At 40.2% G+C, this 18,609-nt stretch overlaps 3 protein-coding genes across 3 annotated transcripts; 2 read left to right on the top strand and 1 right to left on the bottom strand.

The window, feature by feature from the left end:
- Nucleotides 1-70: 70 nt before the first annotated feature.
- Nucleotides 71-3,300, bottom strand: LOC135339920 (uncharacterized). The gene is made up of 2 exons (XM_064536163.1): nucleotides 3,096-3,300; nucleotides 71-2,988 (listed from the first exon to the last, which is right to left on the bottom strand). The coding sequence occupies exons 1-2, from the start codon at nucleotides 3,140-3,142 to the stop codon at nucleotides 219-221; spliced, it is 2,817 nt and encodes a 938-aa protein (XP_064392233.1). The 5' UTR covers nucleotides 3,143-3,300; the 3' UTR covers nucleotides 71-218.
- A 26-nt stretch (nucleotides 3,301-3,326) lies between these two features.
- Nucleotides 3,327-5,651, top strand: LOC135339945 (vitamin K epoxide reductase complex subunit 1-like). Its single transcript, XM_064536200.1, has 4 exons — nucleotides 3,327-3,469; nucleotides 3,591-3,758; nucleotides 4,878-4,987; nucleotides 5,207-5,651. Exons 2-4 carry the CDS (start codon nucleotides 3,592-3,594, stop codon nucleotides 5,488-5,490), a joined length of 561 nt encoding a protein of 186 aa, XP_064392270.1. The 5' UTR covers nucleotides 3,327-3,469; nucleotide 3,591; the 3' UTR covers nucleotides 5,491-5,651.
- A 6,160-nt stretch (nucleotides 5,652-11,811) lies between these two features.
- On the top strand, nucleotides 11,812-15,150 carry LOC135339929 (uncharacterized). Its single transcript, XM_064536176.1, has one exon. The coding sequence runs from the start codon at nucleotides 12,887-12,889 to the stop codon at nucleotides 14,717-14,719; it is 1,833 nt and encodes a 610-aa protein (XP_064392246.1). The 5' UTR covers nucleotides 11,812-12,886; the 3' UTR covers nucleotides 14,720-15,150.
- Nucleotides 15,151-18,609: the final 3,459 nt, after the last annotated feature.

Genomic DNA, 18,609 nt, shown 5'->3' with positions numbered 1-18,609 from the left:
AGGAATACATTAAATTAAAGATTAATGCAGATTAGAATCTGTCGCAGTTCTTCAGAAATAACCGAGAGGAGCCGTGAAATAATTCTTAAATGCGTATATCGCCTATTCCAGATTAACACTCCCACAGCAGCTAGGGTGACAGTACAGGAAAACAGATTCTAAATGCACATTACAACACACACAAAATAAGCTATAGTCAATAAAAGTCTTTTGCATTATCAGTATCTGTTGAATGTAATCAGGTAGTACGGATATGCTTTTTCATGGTCGTAAATAATGAACACATCACTCCCTTTCGTTTGTCCACTGACACTGTCGAAAAGCTCATCCTCAAAACTGCCATGTTTGCGTGGCTTAATTGGAGGTTTCTTGAGAGAACCATCTGGAGGGCACCGATATGTTTCACCTGTCAAAACGGATGCTAGTATCATCTGTTTTCCTTGAATAGTGGAATAGGAATAGCTTTGAGAATAGCTAGCATTGATAGCAAAATACGTTCCTGTTCCCCACATTCCTTTCGTAGAAAAACGAAAATCGAACCCTTGCTCAGAATTGTAGATTTTTTCTGGGGGAGTTTCTCGTGTTCCATGGAAGAGCATTTGCTCGTTGACAATACCAGCATTTCTTTCAGACATGCGTTGCTTAGCAAATGAGTATCGATCCCACAGCCACTTGTTTTGAATTCGTTTAATCGAGACAATACCTGTGCTTGGCAGGGTTTTGTGGAATCTGTTTTCAATTTCAGTCCACTCTGAACTGGAATGAAGTACTTCTTTCAGAGCAAACTTGTCTGTCTGTACCTCCCAGTTGCTTGGCACAGACGCACTATGTGGGGTAGATGATGCTCGAGCTAAGCATTCCTTTTCGAAATCCAGTGTTTTCTCCCGTACTATCAGCATCACTTTTTCTACATATCCTTGTACGCCTCGTACTTGAACAGTGTCTCCAACAACGCTTGCTAACACAAAGTACTTCTGAAGAGTGGTCATTACCTCGGTTTGAAAAGCATTGTCTGTGGTTGTTGGTAACACATGAATTTTTTCGACAACAGCTTTGTCTAATTCCTCTTTAAGCATTTTCTCTGCTATGACGATATTTTGTTGCAAGCCTTCGATTTGTAAATTGAAAAACGATTCTTTCATGGGCTTAAGGTGAGGAGCATTCCGTTCGATCTTGCGTTCATATAAGGTGTTTTTGTTGATCTGTTTCAGCGTTGTAAAATCAAATGTGTACACTTTACCATTGATCACAAGGTCAGACGGTTTGCTGGAAAGATACATCTCTTCAATTTGCACACATTCTGAGGCTGAATAAGGAGCCATTTTTTTGGAATCATCTTCGTAGAACCAAGTCAGAGAGTCTGGATTCTCTAAAGATGATTTTTTGATCTTTCGAATGTGACCAGTCTCTAGATTTGTTTGCTTCATGGTTGCAAAATCCACTACGTAAGAGGTGGAACCGAGTTTGGTCACTATGGTCAGATGTAGTGAACCTTGTGGTGAAGAATTATAATGCTCACTAATCTTAGTGGAAGACACTGAGTCATACTGTGTGTAAACATGGTGATCATCTTTCCAAGACCAAACATAGGAGACTGGCGGGTTACTCGCACCACTAGTTGATTTTTTTTGATAAAGTGCTATACCGAAAGAAGATACTTCAGCAGCTGCTGCGTGACTTACTAACTTGCTAGAAACCATGGTTGAAAAGGACTTAACATCCTTCGTACATGTAGATCCATATTGTACCTGAAGCTGTACCATACAATTTTGCTCAATTTCGGCAAGGCTGCTCACTAATGCTGGGTTTGAGAAGGCAGGTACATACATGCAAGGTAGCTCCAACACCTTATCATTAAGCTGACGTTGTAGTTTTTCAATAAGAGACGTGATGACAGATTCGGCTGAAGGTAGATTCACACTTTCCCCAAAAAGCACAACACCATCACCATTTTTATCACAGATCAAAGAAACTGGTGCTATAGAGTTCCTGTACTGAGCATACTCAACAGAAGATGTCAAAATACTGGAAATGACTGCATTGCAAGGGATATGCTTTGGTACAAACAATGGAGCATGTACACGTGGTGGGACTGTGACTGCCATCACTGGTTGACTAGAAGAAGTTTTCGATAGGCGGATTTTGACTGTAACACCAGGTCCGATTTCATGACTAGGATATTGAGCAACATTCATTGCACTGTTTTCCGACTTAAAGTTAATATAGGCAAAGTTTGGATCACCTTGTCTGATTTTTGGCTCATCCTTTAATTCACCAAAGTTGGTGAAATAACTGTATAACTCACTCGAAGATGTTGATCCTTGTGTTATCAACACCTTGACTGTGCATTGACTCACAGTACCACCTACAGCAGCTTCAGTGGTCACAGGAGGCTGTATGGCAGATTGTCTGTGATGCTTCACCTGGAGCTTTGAACCACATTTCGTAGAACACCCATTAAGCTCAATGACTGCTCTGTCAGCATCAACATGGCTGTGGTAGTTAACGTAGGCAAAATTGTGTGAATTTGATGATATTTGGTTCAGCTTTACACTAGCTAATGGAACACTGTTGGAAAAACTGAATATCTCCCTAAGGTTACTCTCAGTGACGATCTTTGAGATGTTGGTGACCTTTACAGTACAAACCGTTGAGATAGTAGTAGCAATGCTTGAGGGTTGACCATTACTGACGACTGCAGATCCAGATCCCTGAATTTTCACGCTGAGAGTACTTCCATTGACGAGATGGCCATTCAATTTCGACACAGCTAGCCTAGCATTCTCAAGAGAATCAAAATTGACGTATGCATAATAGTGCTGCGATTGAAACTTTGCAGATATGCTGCTGTCCCCAAGTACTACATCGCAACTCCCACACGTGCAAAACAGATCTTGGAGTGATGTTGTCAGATAGTTTGACGGAATGTTACTCACTTTCACTCCATATGTTGGTTTTCGATATGTTCTGGCTTGTTCGACTGAATGCCTATATAGAATAAAATCAGGATTATCCAAAATTAACACGCTTGCTTTATACAGCTATTAAACAGATCTCTACATGGGGTACAGAGTCTACATAAATTATTATTTTACCTGTAGCCTGCACTAGCACTACGTCTGCCTCTAGCTCTAGAGGCCATAGATGTAGTCAATTTATAAGACTGATCCTTAAATCGTAGATTTGAGCACACAGCACCACCGGTACGGTACGCAGTAGCTAGCTAGAAGAGAGGATTCGTGCATAGATATAGTAACTACTTCGTGTTACTTAATACTCTATCTGGCATTTCCCAGGGGAATTCCCTTTAGTTAACATCAAATCATGTTATGTCATCCAGGGTCAAACCCCTTTGTACTTTTTGCACCCATGCTGCTCTTGCGAGTTAAGTTGTTTGTCCAGTCCAGTGTTGCAGTTGTTTTATAGTCACAGCCATCAAGTCTTGCTGAAGACTCATTTAACCATCAAGGTAGACTGCACAGTATCATTATTATTCCATAGGCTGGCATAATCTATGAATGTTGGCAACTTAACTGTCGATACACCGTATATGACATATATACCCGGACCCACACTTATGCACACACTAGCATGGGGTCTGGATTGTTGTCGTTGACAATAGCCTTGTTTTGTGTGGGTGGAGTAGCTCTCTCCTACTATGCCATCCACATCGAGCACATGAAGTCCGAAAACAACGACTACCAAGCAACCTGTGACCTGGATGAGAAAATTTCCTGTAGCAAGGTTGTCACATCAAAGTAAATATCCTTTCTAATTACCGCACCGCTTTAATATTAGCACCAACCTTGAAATTTCTGTTCTAATTGAGTACCATCTACAAATTGGAATTGTATGCTTTAATACCGTATAGCGGGTTATTTTCGTATGGTGGAAATGTTCGTATATTTCATATTGAAGAGCATCATATGAAAATTGAAATTATTCTACTGCAATAGATTTAACGCAGATTCAACGTCACTATCCCCGAGGTGTACGAAAATTAAATATTTAAATGGTTGTTCGTATAAAAATTACCTGCTATACGGTAGCGAATGATTGCAAATGAACCATCAATCGTGGTTCAGCAATATCGATCTTTACCTGCAGTGCAAGCAGCAACCACGAAAATATTATCCACGAAATGACTAAATACTACTCAACCACGAATATTTTATCCCCCGAAAATTACCTGCTATACGGTAGTGCTAACTAGCCAGTCAAGAGCATAATTTACAGAGAGATACTCTAATTGTATAGCAAATTCTGTGTCGTTGCTAAACTACCACACTCAATTTTAGGAAATCTCCAAAGTCACTCTTTTTACCATAATTTTTATGCCCCCGCTTTAATTGAAACACTAAATATTATGTTCTATTAGCACCAATTGTAATATTGAATTCATTTTTTGTGTACTATAATTAGAGAATGTACCGAATAGCAAGTGTACTTTGAATTCACAAATATACCATTAGAAAGATTTTCACGGATTTAATTGTCGTGGAATAGCAGCCTTTTTCCAGTGTGTATAAATGTTCGTGGTATATATACATACCAGGGTGTCATACGGGGGGGGGAAAGGGGGGATATCCCCCCTAGCTCCAATTTCCCTCCCCCCTTTCAATCATGACTGAGTGTCCATAGCTGGGTATTGAAATAACAGTTGACCTTTTTTTAGCAACATTTTCTGGTTACTTTTCTCATTTCCCCCTCTACTTCAAAATCCTGTATGACACCCTGCATACCTAATCAGCGAAAACCTGTATACTCGGTGCACGGTACCATAATTAAATTCGGCAAAATGTCCAAATGAGCGGGGTATTTTGCAATTGCTTAATTAATACAGTGTAATGGTGAAAGCCCCTTTTTCATTCCCTCAGATACTCTAGGGGTATGGGAATAGTTGGCGACTTGCTGGGGGAGGATCACCCTCTCAACATCCCCAACTCTTATGGAGGACTGCTCTTCTTTCCAGTTATGCTCGTACTGGGTAGGTTGCAAACAAATGAAGGACCTCCGCATTGAAAATTATGTCTAAGAGGCAGTGAAAGGATTACAGATAGACCTCCCTAGTAATTTACTGCATGGTTGGCGGTTGGTCCCTTGGCCACATGCCCCTCCCCCCTATATTCTACACACATTTTTCGATGATCTATTACGGCCTGGCCCTGGTAAACATAATTAATTGTGTTATGTCTGTACCCCACAGGTTTTATTCCGTCACGAACGATAACCTTCCTGGCGGTCATGATCACTTCCTTCGCCTGCCTCACCTCAGTCTATCTGGTCTACATTCTCTTTTACATATTGGAGATGATCTGCCTTGTGTGCATGCCAGTGCACTTCATTAATCTGGCCCTGTTTATACTATTCACCATCAAGTGGAGCTCCCCACCCGGCAAAACTACCTCAAGTGCTGGCACAAATTCTAACATAAAGAAATCACCTGCTGGACAAACTGGCAAGAAGAAAAAGTCCAAGAAGGAGCAGTGATTGGAACTGGTGTGGTTGTTATGGAAAATCGTGAGATATACATGTATTTGATAGGGTTTATTTTTCTTTCTAGGAATTGTAGTTATGAATCCTTTTGTGATAGGACATTTGCTGATTCATGACAATATTGTACAACAAAAGATAACCATTGTATGACTTGAGGTGGTCATACTGTCTTACCATTCTTTAGATGGATGCCTGTATATTCACAAGTACATGTATACATGCAGTGGACTCTCGTTAGTCTAGGTAGCCTCAACCCAATAGCTCATTTAGCGATTCTGTCTCGAGGATAATGAATCATCATGCTCTCTTATTTGCAAAAACCACGCCCATAATGTCGGGTCCGGCCGTATTATGCGCCATTCAAAAAATATTGTCGGAATAGCAAGGTGACCGTAAATCAGAGAGCTGGATTAGTGAGAAGACGCCCCCTTCTAATAAGGCGCCACCTGGATATTTCTCCCATAAGGCACCATATAAATTCATTGGCTATTTCTTGCTTTTGCATACACTGCCTCGAAAGCGTAATTATTAAAAAAGCGGCGCCTTATTTAGAAGAAGTATGTGGTATAGTGATTCATCATAACAGTAGACTCTCGCTATTGCTCTCTGAAGTAGGGCCACCTCGATATACCGGCCATTTGGTTTGGCACGGATTGCTAGCTAGATGTTTACTGCATGACCACTCGCTATTCCGTATACTGGCCAGTGCTGGCTGCCCTAAACTAGGTTTTCAATGTTTATTATGGCTGGATATGACGTTTTGCGTGTAGTTGGATTATCCTTAAATAGAGAGCAGAATGATTCATTATCCTTCAATCATTATCCTCGAGACAAGAACCCGCAAAATTAGTCATTAGATTCAAGGTAAGGGCCACGGTTATTTCGTGGAATTGCTGTTTCGTTAAATAATTCGCGCTATGCAGTATGTCAGTGCACATTGCATCCGCCGTTACTACATGTACATGTATATAATATGTTTGTGGAACAATTTTCATGACCGATTACTATAACCCTTGAAAACAGCGAAAATTAAACACCTCGAACATTAAGTGCTACGTACACGGTAATAATTACATTATCAGTAACACGAGGAGTACATGCTCATATATATCTCTGTAGTAGCTTACATAACAATTATAAGGTATGCCTAGCATTATGTGCATGACTCTTAATTTGGCTACTTCGAATATAGAGCTTTCATTAACCAACCCGATCTCCAGAGATTCCCTCCATTCTGACACTCAGTAAAGCAAGATAGCCATAACTTTTACAGTTGTTCAGTATCTACGATAACGTGAGCAGAAAACGTTAGGAATGTCACGTGTATGATGACGCGTGGCAAACCTCCTCTACTCGTGGACCACATTAGGTGTTCTAACATGTATGTACAGTATGTATGTATGTGACTTACTGACTATTTACTTAGTACCACACGGTGATACTCACCTAGCTGGTCATTTTCGAGGGATTAACTTTGTGAATTTCGCTACGTATTTCATGCACTTTACTGCCAATAGGGCAGCCATTCAAATGGTAAGTGTAGCAGTATTACCAGGAGTACATGAATATTCATGTACTCCTGATATGACAATGTCACGTCTAGATCTATATATGGCCATGGGACAGATAGATAGATATGAATACTATTCTGAAGTATTCATATTTCGAGAATTTGCTGAATCATACCAAAGAAGTTATTCCAAGCCAGCTACACAGTACAGTATAATTATACATTATTATAGAGTTCTGAATCAGGATTATGGCAACTCTGCCTCACTATTCTGACTGTAGATCTATCAAGGTTTTGATGTTTGGAAATATAAAATCAGACTACTTGCGACAACACTTTTCTCGATTTGGTGAGGTATTTTGCATTTCACAACCGTATTTCAATCCTCAGCAAACAACTCTCAGTCATGGCACCTATGTCACCTTCAAAACAAGTGAAGCAGCTTCTGCTGCATACAGGGATAGAAATCAGAAAGTTGAAGGATTTCTTATTCATGTGTATAGGCACTCAGGGCCAATAGACAGCACTCAAATCCCTGTGCAAACCTCTCTCATCACCCCAGAACCTAACACCGTTAAAGTTAGCATGATGAGTGGACAGCTAAACAAGGAAGAGTTACGCCTTTTGTTTCATCCATATGGTGAAATTATGTCTCTGCGTGTTGTTACTGATGGTAACCCACCTTACGCATACATCAACTTCATTGATCCAGACGCTGCCAAGAGAGCTAGCATAAAACTTCATAATAAAATACATAGTGGAGTGTTACTCTTGGCACGCCTACACAGCCAGGCCACTAGAATGGCTGCTCCACGAATAGTACCTGCAGCTGCTCTTCGAACATTACCAGATGCCAAATGCATTCAATATCCCCCTACATGGGCTTTGACCCCTAACGTTTTTAAATCAGAAGTATATCGATCAAGTGAAGAATGGAATGACATTGATTATTTATTTCATGCCACAATGCCACAAGCAGCTCTTATTTCCATCGACAGGATTGAAAATAAGACTATGTATGACGAATATGCACATACAATGAAAAAAATGCAAAAGAAAGGCAAACCTTTAAACGAAAAGAAGCTGTTCCATGGTAGTCTTAAAACACCACCAGTGAAGATCTATGAATCGGATGAAGGGTTTGACTTTCGGTTCTCTGATGGTGGACTGTGGGGAAAGGGAGCGTATTTTGCTGTAAAAGCTAGTTTTTCAAATCATTTCAGTTACAAAGACCAGAATGGTCACAAACAAATTTTTCTCGCTTCTGTTCTAACTGGTGAGACATGCTGGATAGACAAGGAGGACAAATCACTTACGATGCCACCACTTAAACCAGGCTCAAACAAACGCTACGATTCTGTCAGTGCTCATCATAGCGGTGGTAGTGACATATTCGTTATATACAAGCTAGACATGGCTTACCCAACACACCTAATCACCTATACACTGCCGTAGTATAGGAACACTTGTAATCATACTGTCTGAGTAAACACCTGTCATACATCTTCGAAAGTAAATCGAACTATAGTAACAGATAACATAACATTTTTTATCATTATAGCTATATATTACTTAGAGATAGATTATAATTATTCATGTTCAAGACAAAAGAGTTACAAGACCTAAATGCAATCGTACCCTGTTGGGCGTCATGCCATGCATGCATGGTACATGGCTGATGTAGACAGCATTTGGTAATTAAAGTACTCTTGTCTTCTATGTGCATGTTTATAATTATACCTTAAAGTCATAGCTTAATTATAGCTTCTGCATGACATGAGCGTGACCTACGTCTAAGGTGTCAAGCTGCAGAGTTAGTTGGTTGATCTTGTCTATAATAAGGTTACAGAGGACCTGGCCTGCAAGGGTGTGTATTCGTGCAGTAGAGGTAGATTTTATGGTGGACATCAGTGAGGGTTTAGGGAGTGGTTACAGAGGACCTCCTAGCCTCGAGACCAGGCCGATTAAAATTCGTATTTTAATCGGCGTGGTCTCGAGGCTACAGAGGACCTGGCCTGCAAGGGTGTGTATTCGTGCAGTGCAGTAGAGGTAGATTTTATGGTGGACATCAGTGAGGGTTTAGGGAGTGGTTACAGAGGACCTGGCCTGCAAGGGTGTGTATTTGTGCAGTGCAGTAGAGGTAGATTTTATGGTGGACATCAGTGAGGGTTTAGGGAGTGGTTACAGAGGACCTGGCCTGCAAGGGTGCATGTGTATTCGTGCAGTGCAGTAGAGGTAGATTTTATGGTGGACATCAGTGAGGGGGAGTGGTGATTGGTGTTGAGGGTGTAGGTTGGTGGACCCACAACAGAGTTAGCATAATACCTGTTAACAAATGAAATGTAGTTACCATGCAGTACGTCTCCTGATTGCCTTCACTTTATTGCTGATGGTGCTATTACTAAGTTGGCATGGCTCAATATGTCAGGTGATCTTCCCAAAATGAAATATCAGTTACCGTATAGCGGGACATTTTCGTGGGGTGCAAAATTTCGCGTTTTTCGAGGGCAGAGTAGTAACGCAAAAATTAAAAACTGGATAAACTCCCACGCAGAGTATTTCCATATGCAAAGTTATTGGTGGGTGTGGTTTCCTGGCATTGAACCGCGAATATCAGAACCCACGAACATTTCTGCTGAGGGCTGTGGAGCCAAATAGCGAAAATTTCCCTCCATACGTTATAATTACAGGTGCATAATTAATTATCATGATACCATGTTGCATGCTGCATAAAGTACGGTGGCCCTGAAGGTCACAGGCTGCTATTCCGCGAAAACCTTTCTAATGGTCAACGCGAAAGTTTATACCCTCTACACGATATTCTCAGACTCAGCAAAATTCTTGTGGTTACTATTTTTAGGTGCAGAGCGAACCATTAACTTTTGCCAGTACATGTCTGGATTCTAGTTATTGTATCCTGTCTCTGATTAGATGGGCGTGGCCCGCCTCCAAAAAGGGAGACGGGTTGCAGCCCTATCTAGCATTCGTTCTGCTGCATCGCGTACTAACTATGAAATCATTAATATTAGCCGCGCCTCTAACCACAAAGCTCAGCTTGCTGCAGAGAGGGGAGGGGCTGGGAAGCTAACAAAAATGCATTACGTAAGGGTTATACAATCTGATTGGTGCATATGCATTCCTGAATGCAAACTGCTTATGTAATGTAGGCAGTCTGCAATCTGATTGGTGCTGCATGTTTTTCTGCAGTAAGAACGAATGCTAGATAGGGCTGCAACCCGTCTCCCTTTTTGGAGGCGGGCCACACCCATCTAGTCTCTGATATGAATTTTACCGAGTACCTAGGATAGATAGTGAGTTGCATGCCCACTTCTATTTATATGCCCTTGATGTCATACAGTCCCTATACTGTGTGTTTATGTTACAGAGTCATGTCTTAAGCTTCAGTGCGCATGCGCAAGTGAGGTATACGGTAGTGTGTTTGTGTGTCTGCGTGTGTGTGTAGACTGCTACAGCTGCGCAAGGATGAATCAAGTGCAAGTAAGAGTTTTTATAGGCTTCTAGTAATGTTTTCTTGGATATTGATTCGTGGATTTGTAAAATAATGCTTCGTTCTCGAGTTATGCCTAGTTTTGCTTACATTGCAGCCTTTTCAGAAGAGTGTGTAGTAACACTTGTTCACTGAGTGTTGCTACTACTTAGTAGTTCGCTCTGCACTAGAACGCTAGCTATTGGTAGCTGCAAGGCTCTGCTGCGCCATTAATTTAGACTTGTACTTTGGGCATCTATCGTTTTAACACAATCATGGTCGATCATTAATTTACCCACTCTTTGAGTTTGCATGCAGCAAAACAAAAATGTTCATCAGGATATAATTTGTGTATAAAAGCTATAATTATTGTATCCGTTGAACAGTTACAGCTGGAATACACACCCGGTCTGTTTTACCATACATTACCTCCTGCGGCTATGTCCCGAGGCGTAACTACTTAAGCATCTATTATTATCCTAAATCCATGACTGTTCATGGGCAAGCATGGTAAAATTTACAAGCAGAGTAAGGGCCAACACAAGTTACACATAACATCATAAACCATTAATTTTGTAGACCCTGGTTTTGTGTATTCCTTTGCCCATTTTTTTAATCTTTTAATCCTTTAACTGTCCTTGATTATTTACTTACATCGGTCTGCATCGGTGCAAATGTGCAAGCGAGGTATACAGTACCATAATTGATGTAATTACAGTGCCAGAAAAAATTGATTTCACTTCTGAGTGGCGCATCTTTAGAACACAAAAAAATGCGTTCAGACTAGCTGGTGCCTAAATTGTGGTGGTGCTTATGTTCTACAGCTATATAGTATAGAATTTGTAGAGAAAATGGGCGTGGTCTAGCTGCACCGTTGAAAGCATGAGTGACTCATAAATAACATTTATTGACTGTAGCTGTAGGTCAAAGATGCAGGATGATTGTTTTGATGTCTCAAACAAGCCTTTTTTTAAGCGTCAGAAAAAATAACATAGCTACAGTCAACGAACGTTGTTCACGAGTCAGTCAGCTCTCAACAGTGTAAGCTAGCTAGTGAAACTGAGCTAGACCACGCCCATTTTATCTGCAAATTCTATACTATAGCTGTAGAACATAAGCGCCACTATAATAATATTAAGAAAAAGAAAATAATAATTATATTGTACGTTGCATGGTATGGATAAAAACAGATTACAGGCAGGGTCAATTCACTCACATTAATTAACCTCTATCCACTCACAAAATAATGGTTAAATATGCGTCGTCAGATATTTATACATCATAAGTTAGTCTCATGAGCATGACTTTTCCTAGAGGGACTCTCCCCCAATGTCTGCTCGCGAGACTAATCATATAGGTACGTATTGGTAGCTTAATTAGTATGATAAAATTAATAATGGTTGATGTAGTATGAAAGCACAGCTCAACTATAGAACCAACTATACAACCAAGCATTGACTCTGTGCATGTCTGCTCCTAGAAGCTTTTAAAAATGACTTACTTAGGAAATTATGTTATTATGCCTCGGTGCGCATGCGCAAGCGAGGTATACGGTAGTGTGTTTGTGTGTGTGTGTAGACTGCTACAGCTGCGCAAGGATGAATCAAGTGCAAGTAAGAGTTTCTATAGGCTTCTAGTCATGTTTACTTGGATTTTAATTCGTGGATTTGCAAAATAATGCTTCGTTCTCGAGTTATGCCTAGTTTTGCTTACTTGGAACGCCATTGCAGCCTTTTCAGAAGAGCACGTAGCCAAACTTGTTTACCGAGTGTTGCTACTCTACTTAGTAGTTAGCCCTGCACTAGAACGCTAGCTATTGGTAGCTGCAAGAGTGAGAAGAGTGCTGCAAGGCTCTGCTAATGCCATTAATTTTAGACTTGAACTTTTGGCATCGATCGTTTTTAACTCCTTGAGTTTGCATGCAGCAAAATTAATTGTTCATCATGTCATGTGTATAAAAGCAGCTTTTTGTTATGTAGTTTTGGCATCTCCACCGAGGCATCAGCACCCGCGGTGCTTTCATTATTAAAAGTGGTGATTGTCTTAGTCTAATATTTCTCTGTCTTGAACAGTTTGTCTTTTCCGGTAACCAATAATTATGCATGCCCTGTTATTATAATGGCTGTCTAGCGAGTCTATAATCCTATAATCTTGTCCGATTTAAAGATGACCTTTATACTTAAAATAGACATTCTGGAGTTGCTTTATTTCACAGCCTACTGCGTGACCTTAATTATAATACCATTATGAATTAACTATACAGTCAGTTGGTTCCGCCCTCCTATGTATTATGGTCATGGGACGATGGGACGTGAATACAATTCGTATTTTTTGCTGAATCATGCCTAAGAAGTTCAGCACATCTAGTTCAGAGTGTTCCTGATTTTAAGATTATGGCGACTCCGCCTCACTATTCTAACTGTAGATCTATCAAGGTTTTGATGTTCGAAAATATAAAGTCAGACGACTTGCGACAACACTTTTCTCGATTTGGTGATGTATTTCGCATTTCACAACCGTATTTCAATCCTCATCAAACAACTCTCAGTCATGGTACCTATGTCACCTTCAAAACAAGTGAAGCAGCTTCTGCTGCATACAGGGATAGAAATCAGAAAGTTGAAGGATTTCGTATTCAGGTGTATAGGCACTCAGGGCCAATAGACAGCACTCAAATCCCTGTGCAAACCTCTCTCATCACCCCAGAACCTAACACAGTTAAAGTTAGCATGATCAATGGACAACTAAACAAGGAAGAGTTACGCCTTTTGTTTTGTCAATACGGTGATATTATATATCTGTATGTTGCTACTGATGGTGACCCACCTCACGCATACATCAACTTCAATGATCCAGACGCTGCCAAGAGAGCTAGTATAAACTTTCACAAAGAATCGTGTCAAGTTCATAATGGAGTGTCACTCCTGACACGGCTGATGCCACCTAAAGACAGCCAAGCCACTAGGATAAATAGGCCAATAACCACTCAAATCCCTGTGCAAACCTCTCCAGACCCTAAAACCGTTAAAGTTAGTATGATCAATGGACAGCTAAACAAGGAAGAGTTACGCCTTTTGTTTTGTCCATATGGTGAAATTACATCTCTGCATATTGTTACTGGTGGTGACCCACCTCACGCATACGTCGATTTCAATGACCCAGACGCTGCCAAGAGAGCTAGCATAAAAGTTCATAAGCAATCGTGTAGTAACGGAATGTCACTCCTAACACGACTGATGCCACCTAAGGACAGCCAAGCCACTAGGATGACTAGGCCAATAACCAGCACTCAAATCCCTGTCAGTGTGCAAACCTCCCCAGAACCTAAAACCGTTAAGGTTAGCATGTTGAATGGGCAGCTAAACAAGGAAAAGTTATGCCTTTTGTTTTGTCCATATGGTGAAATTACATCTCTGCATGTTGTTACTAATGGTGACCCACCTCACGCATACATCAACTTCAGTGATCCAGAAGCTGCCAAGAGAGCTAGCATAAACTTTCATAAAAAATCATGTAAAAGAGTGTCACTGCTGACACGGCTGATGCCACCTAAGGACAGCCAAGCCACTACGGCGACTAGGCCAATAACCAGCACTCAAATCCCTGTCAGTGTGCAAACCAATGCCAAATGCATTCAATATCCCCCTACATGGGCTTTGACCCCTAACGTTTTTAAATCAGAAGTATATCGATCAAGTGAAGAATGGAATGACATTGATTGTTTATTTCATGCCACAATGCCACAGGCAACTCTTATCTCCATCGACAGGATTGAAAATAAGAATATCTACGACGAATATGCTCATAGAATGCAAAAAATGCAAGAGAAGGGCAAACCTTTAAATGAAAAAAAGTTGTTCCATGGTAGTCTTAAAACACCACCAGTGAAGATCTATGAATCGGATGAAGGGTTTGACTTTCGGTTCTCTGATGGTGGACTGTGGGGAAAGGGAGCGTATTTTGCTGTAAAAGCTAGTTTTTCAAATCATTTCAGTTACAAAGACCAGAATGGTCACAAACAAATTTTTCTCGCTTCTGTTCTAACTGGTGAAACCTGCTTGATGGACAAAGAGGACAAATCACTTACGATGCCACCACTTAAACCAGGCTCACACAAACGCTACGATTCTGTCAGTGCTCATCATAGCGGTGGTAGTGACATATTCGTTGTATACAAGCTAGACATGGCTTACCCAACACACCTAATCACCTATACACTAGTGTAGTATATATTAATATGAACACTTACTAAAATAGATCGATCTTACTGTCTAAGTAAAAAGCTGTCGTACAATAAATTCAAGCCATTTATTCTCTCCTATACCTACAATTAATCATATACATGGGCATTATTATTTTTGGTAATCGTATAGACTACATGTACAGTATAGACTTGGGGCTAATAAAAATTAATGGCTATAACTACATTGCAAACGACTCGTGCTATTATAGCACGAGTTATTTGTGATGCAGTTAGCCAACTTGTCAATTCCTGCTACATGTAAATCGTGGAACTGTGCTACTATTATCACTGTCTCACTCTGTTCAGGGAAGTTATTATGTTGAGACATGCTCATCATACAAAACAGAAAGGTTGCAATCCAGAACTGAACTGTTTAGGGTAATTGCTTTTCAGAGGTACTCGCTAAGTGAGTTCCACGGCATAATTATAGTTATTTTCATACAGAGCTGACTGAAGCCATCCAATTTTGATCACGAGTACCATATACCACGCAGATCGCGATCCTTTTTAGCGTTTCAGTGTGTCCGTGTGCATATACTGTATTAATTACTACAATATTTTGTTGCTGGTGAAAATAAACCTTTGCGAATGAGACAAATCAGCAGAAAATTTTACCCTTTACGATCCAACTATTGCGTTCTGGCAAGGATCGTGTGTCATACCGGTACTAAAACTACGGAAATACCTCAGTTAGGTTGTTAACCTATACCAAATATCAAAACCTGAGGCTTTTATAGACAGCTAGCAGTTAAAGGTACATTTATTTCATGTGAAAGTTACATGCTCTTCCTATTCTGGAGTCAACTTATAATTGGTGGCCAAAGAAGCTAAGCAATTCCTCGGACGAATAAGCGAATAAGCGCTCCAAACTACAGCACTACAACAAATGTTAATGCATGTATCAAGAACCTTCCACAATCAGTTGGAACTGCATGACGTATAATGAGTCTCACTAAAATTTAATGGCAGCATAGTGTTTTGTCATCATCCAGTGAGTTTATGATACAATGGCAACTTTTACAACGGAGGGCCAATCCCTGGGGCATAATTATGTCAAAACTGGTATAATTATATGGAGTATTTGCCCAAAAATGAGTCCTAGTCCTGAGTTCACAATTTATACGCCACCTCAACTACCAGTATATACATGCAAACAAGCACAGTTCGATAAGAGCAGTTTTTCAAGCTTACAGGAGCATAATGCATCCACTACTAAAATCAACTCTAACTCTACTACTTCTACTCACCACAACTCTCCAGTGCTGTCTGCTGGTGGTTGGTTTAGTACACGTGACTGCTGTTCAGCTGAGACTCCTTGCAGCTTGGAATGCTACTGTACAGCCAGAAGTAGAGCCTCACCTGATGCCACTACCTCTTACAGCTGGTGTGGAGCATTCAAGAGCTCGGTTTATGCGGCCAGTACAAGAGACACAACAAGCAGTTGGGGGGCTTGGCGTTGCACAGGAATCACATTATCAAAGAAACCTTCCTGCAGTGATGGTGGCTGGAATACATTTTGAGGTGAATATTGATCATTCCAAACCTTTTCGAATTGCATGAGCAAAGTTTTTAGAAAGTAACTTTAAACACACTTGATAGGGATTCCACTAGCTGTCATTGTGGCCCCCTTTGCTCTTGTTGCTTCTGTATATGCATGCATTGTTCGCTCCTGCCTAATTTGGATGATCTTATTTGCGTTTCCAGGCTCCTGTGGCGCATCAATGAACTCTTAAAAAGAAACTGACAGTGTGACATAATTATGGCCATGCAACATTAGATTTCAGGCTGCATTTTTTTAATTAAACGCTGGAAACAAAATTTCAGACTTACTTGGCGCTCAATTCAAGTAAAATAAAAGCTTTTGGGGCTTAATAATTTATGGTGCTTCTATTAGAGTGGTGCTATAATTAGAAGATAGAGATTGTAGCGTAGTGCATTTCAAGGCTCTAAAAACATTATGCCAATATAGATTAATTAAGATTAAAACTCCACGATTTGTACAGGTGTCGAATAAAAGCCAATTAATATTGAGCAATACAAATTGATGAACATGGTAGTCACTCGCACAAATAGCATTGTTTTGCTTCTATTATAGGGTAGTGCTGTAATTATAAGATAAATTTGGTAACGTATAGTGCTATATTATGCGAGCATAAAATTACGCCAATTTAAGGCTCCGAAAACATTTATGCGATTAACTTAATTCCTCCACGATTGTACAGGCTTCGAATAAAAGGTGAAATACGAACGTATATGTGAGCCGATAATAATTATTCTAGTACGTACGTACATGTACGTATTACGTATAAACAATAATTATACGGTGCGTATTATATTATACGTTTACTAAGTACCTACTCTTACATGTAGGTCACATATTTAGTCTATACCCATGCTGATGCAAAAAGGGATTGATTCGAATTATCTTGTAGGGACAACGCTTAAAAATTTACATCATAAAGTATAACCCACATTATGTAGATGCATATGTGCATGTCGAGGTTAGGTAGTGACTGGGTGAACTTGTTCTTTGGAACAGGCCATCGCATGCTGCAATAGGATATGGAAATAATAATAGAACTGAAAAGCTATTCGTAGCATATATCGTTGAGAATAGAACCCTCCTAGGATAGGTGCATTTATTGCAACAGAACACCGAAAAAGTTCTACCAATGTACGTGCTCTACTAAGGAGTTTTCCTGCGGTGAGTGCATAGGAGAAGCTTGTCATACATGATCGAATACTAATCAATATGAGCGCAATACGACTGCAGACAAAAATGTCCGTAAGCTATTAGTGTTTTGCACCAGTGGGATGTGGTACAAAGCTGAAACTCGCAGCTCTTGAAAAGCACCTCAGTGATGCATGCCCAAGAAGACGACTAGTGTGCCAGTACAGCTGGCTAGGATGTACATTCGAAGGAGCAGCAGTAGAGCTACACGAGCATGAAGAAGACAATAATGCTCGATCATTTTGAACTAACCGTGAGTAGTATTCGTAGCATGTTTGACGAGCTCAGTGGTCGTATCAGTTCATTAGAAGCTTCAAGACTTAGTGGCCCTTCCCAGTAATAACGACTAAATAGTATCGATCGGTTCAACATTAAGAAAATGTGTTAGCTAGAACAAACTACGCTTATAATTTCAAGCTGTAGCATCATACGTATAATTATTAATTATTTTTCAAATCCAGCTGGCAATTAACATGTGTGAATGCACGTTGTGGAGAATGGGTGGACTCAAATATATTCTCATGGCCATATAATTATTTGTTTACCAGCTCCCTAGATGAGGACATACAGGTTGAAATGTATTGCAAAACTGGGGATGGATGATATAACATGTGAGGGGCAGTGAATAGACTGTGGTGGTATTAGGTAGTCAATTTGAACGTAGTATAATTATTACTGCAAAGTGTGCCACATGCGAAATACTAACCAGCCATGACTGGATTACCTAGACGTCATAAATTATATGTGCGCGAATAGATCTACAAGCAAGGAGCCATTCTTGTATAGTCTATATGCCAACAATGCTAAACCGAACTTTTAAAGTAGTACAGTAATCATAATTATTTATTTGTTAAGACAACACATTTAAAAGCCAGAGGTTGCTATTTTGGAGGTACAGTATAGCCTCGAGACAAGGCTGTTCGTGTCTGAAAGAATGCCTGGTCAAGTTCCAATGTACAACTCTGATCCGAAAAATACGAAATTTCCACCATACCATACGAAAATAACAGGCTATACGGTGTTCATAACAATAATTATTCGGATTGCTAACTCCAGTGCTCAAAAAGCAAAAATTTCGCGCTATTTAGAGGCGTCTCCTTAAATGACCCAGAGGGGCGGAGGGAGACTAGACTCGCAAGCCA

The sequence above is a fragment of the Halichondria panicea genome, chromosome 8 (assembly GCF_963675165.1).
Source record: "Halichondria panicea chromosome 8, odHalPani1.1, whole genome shotgun sequence".
In the NCBI taxonomy this organism is placed as follows: domain Eukaryota; kingdom Metazoa; phylum Porifera; class Demospongiae; order Suberitida; family Halichondriidae; genus Halichondria; species Halichondria panicea.
The sequence above is the reverse complement of the archived record's forward strand: the minus strand, read 5'-3'. Positions and strand labels throughout refer to the sequence as shown.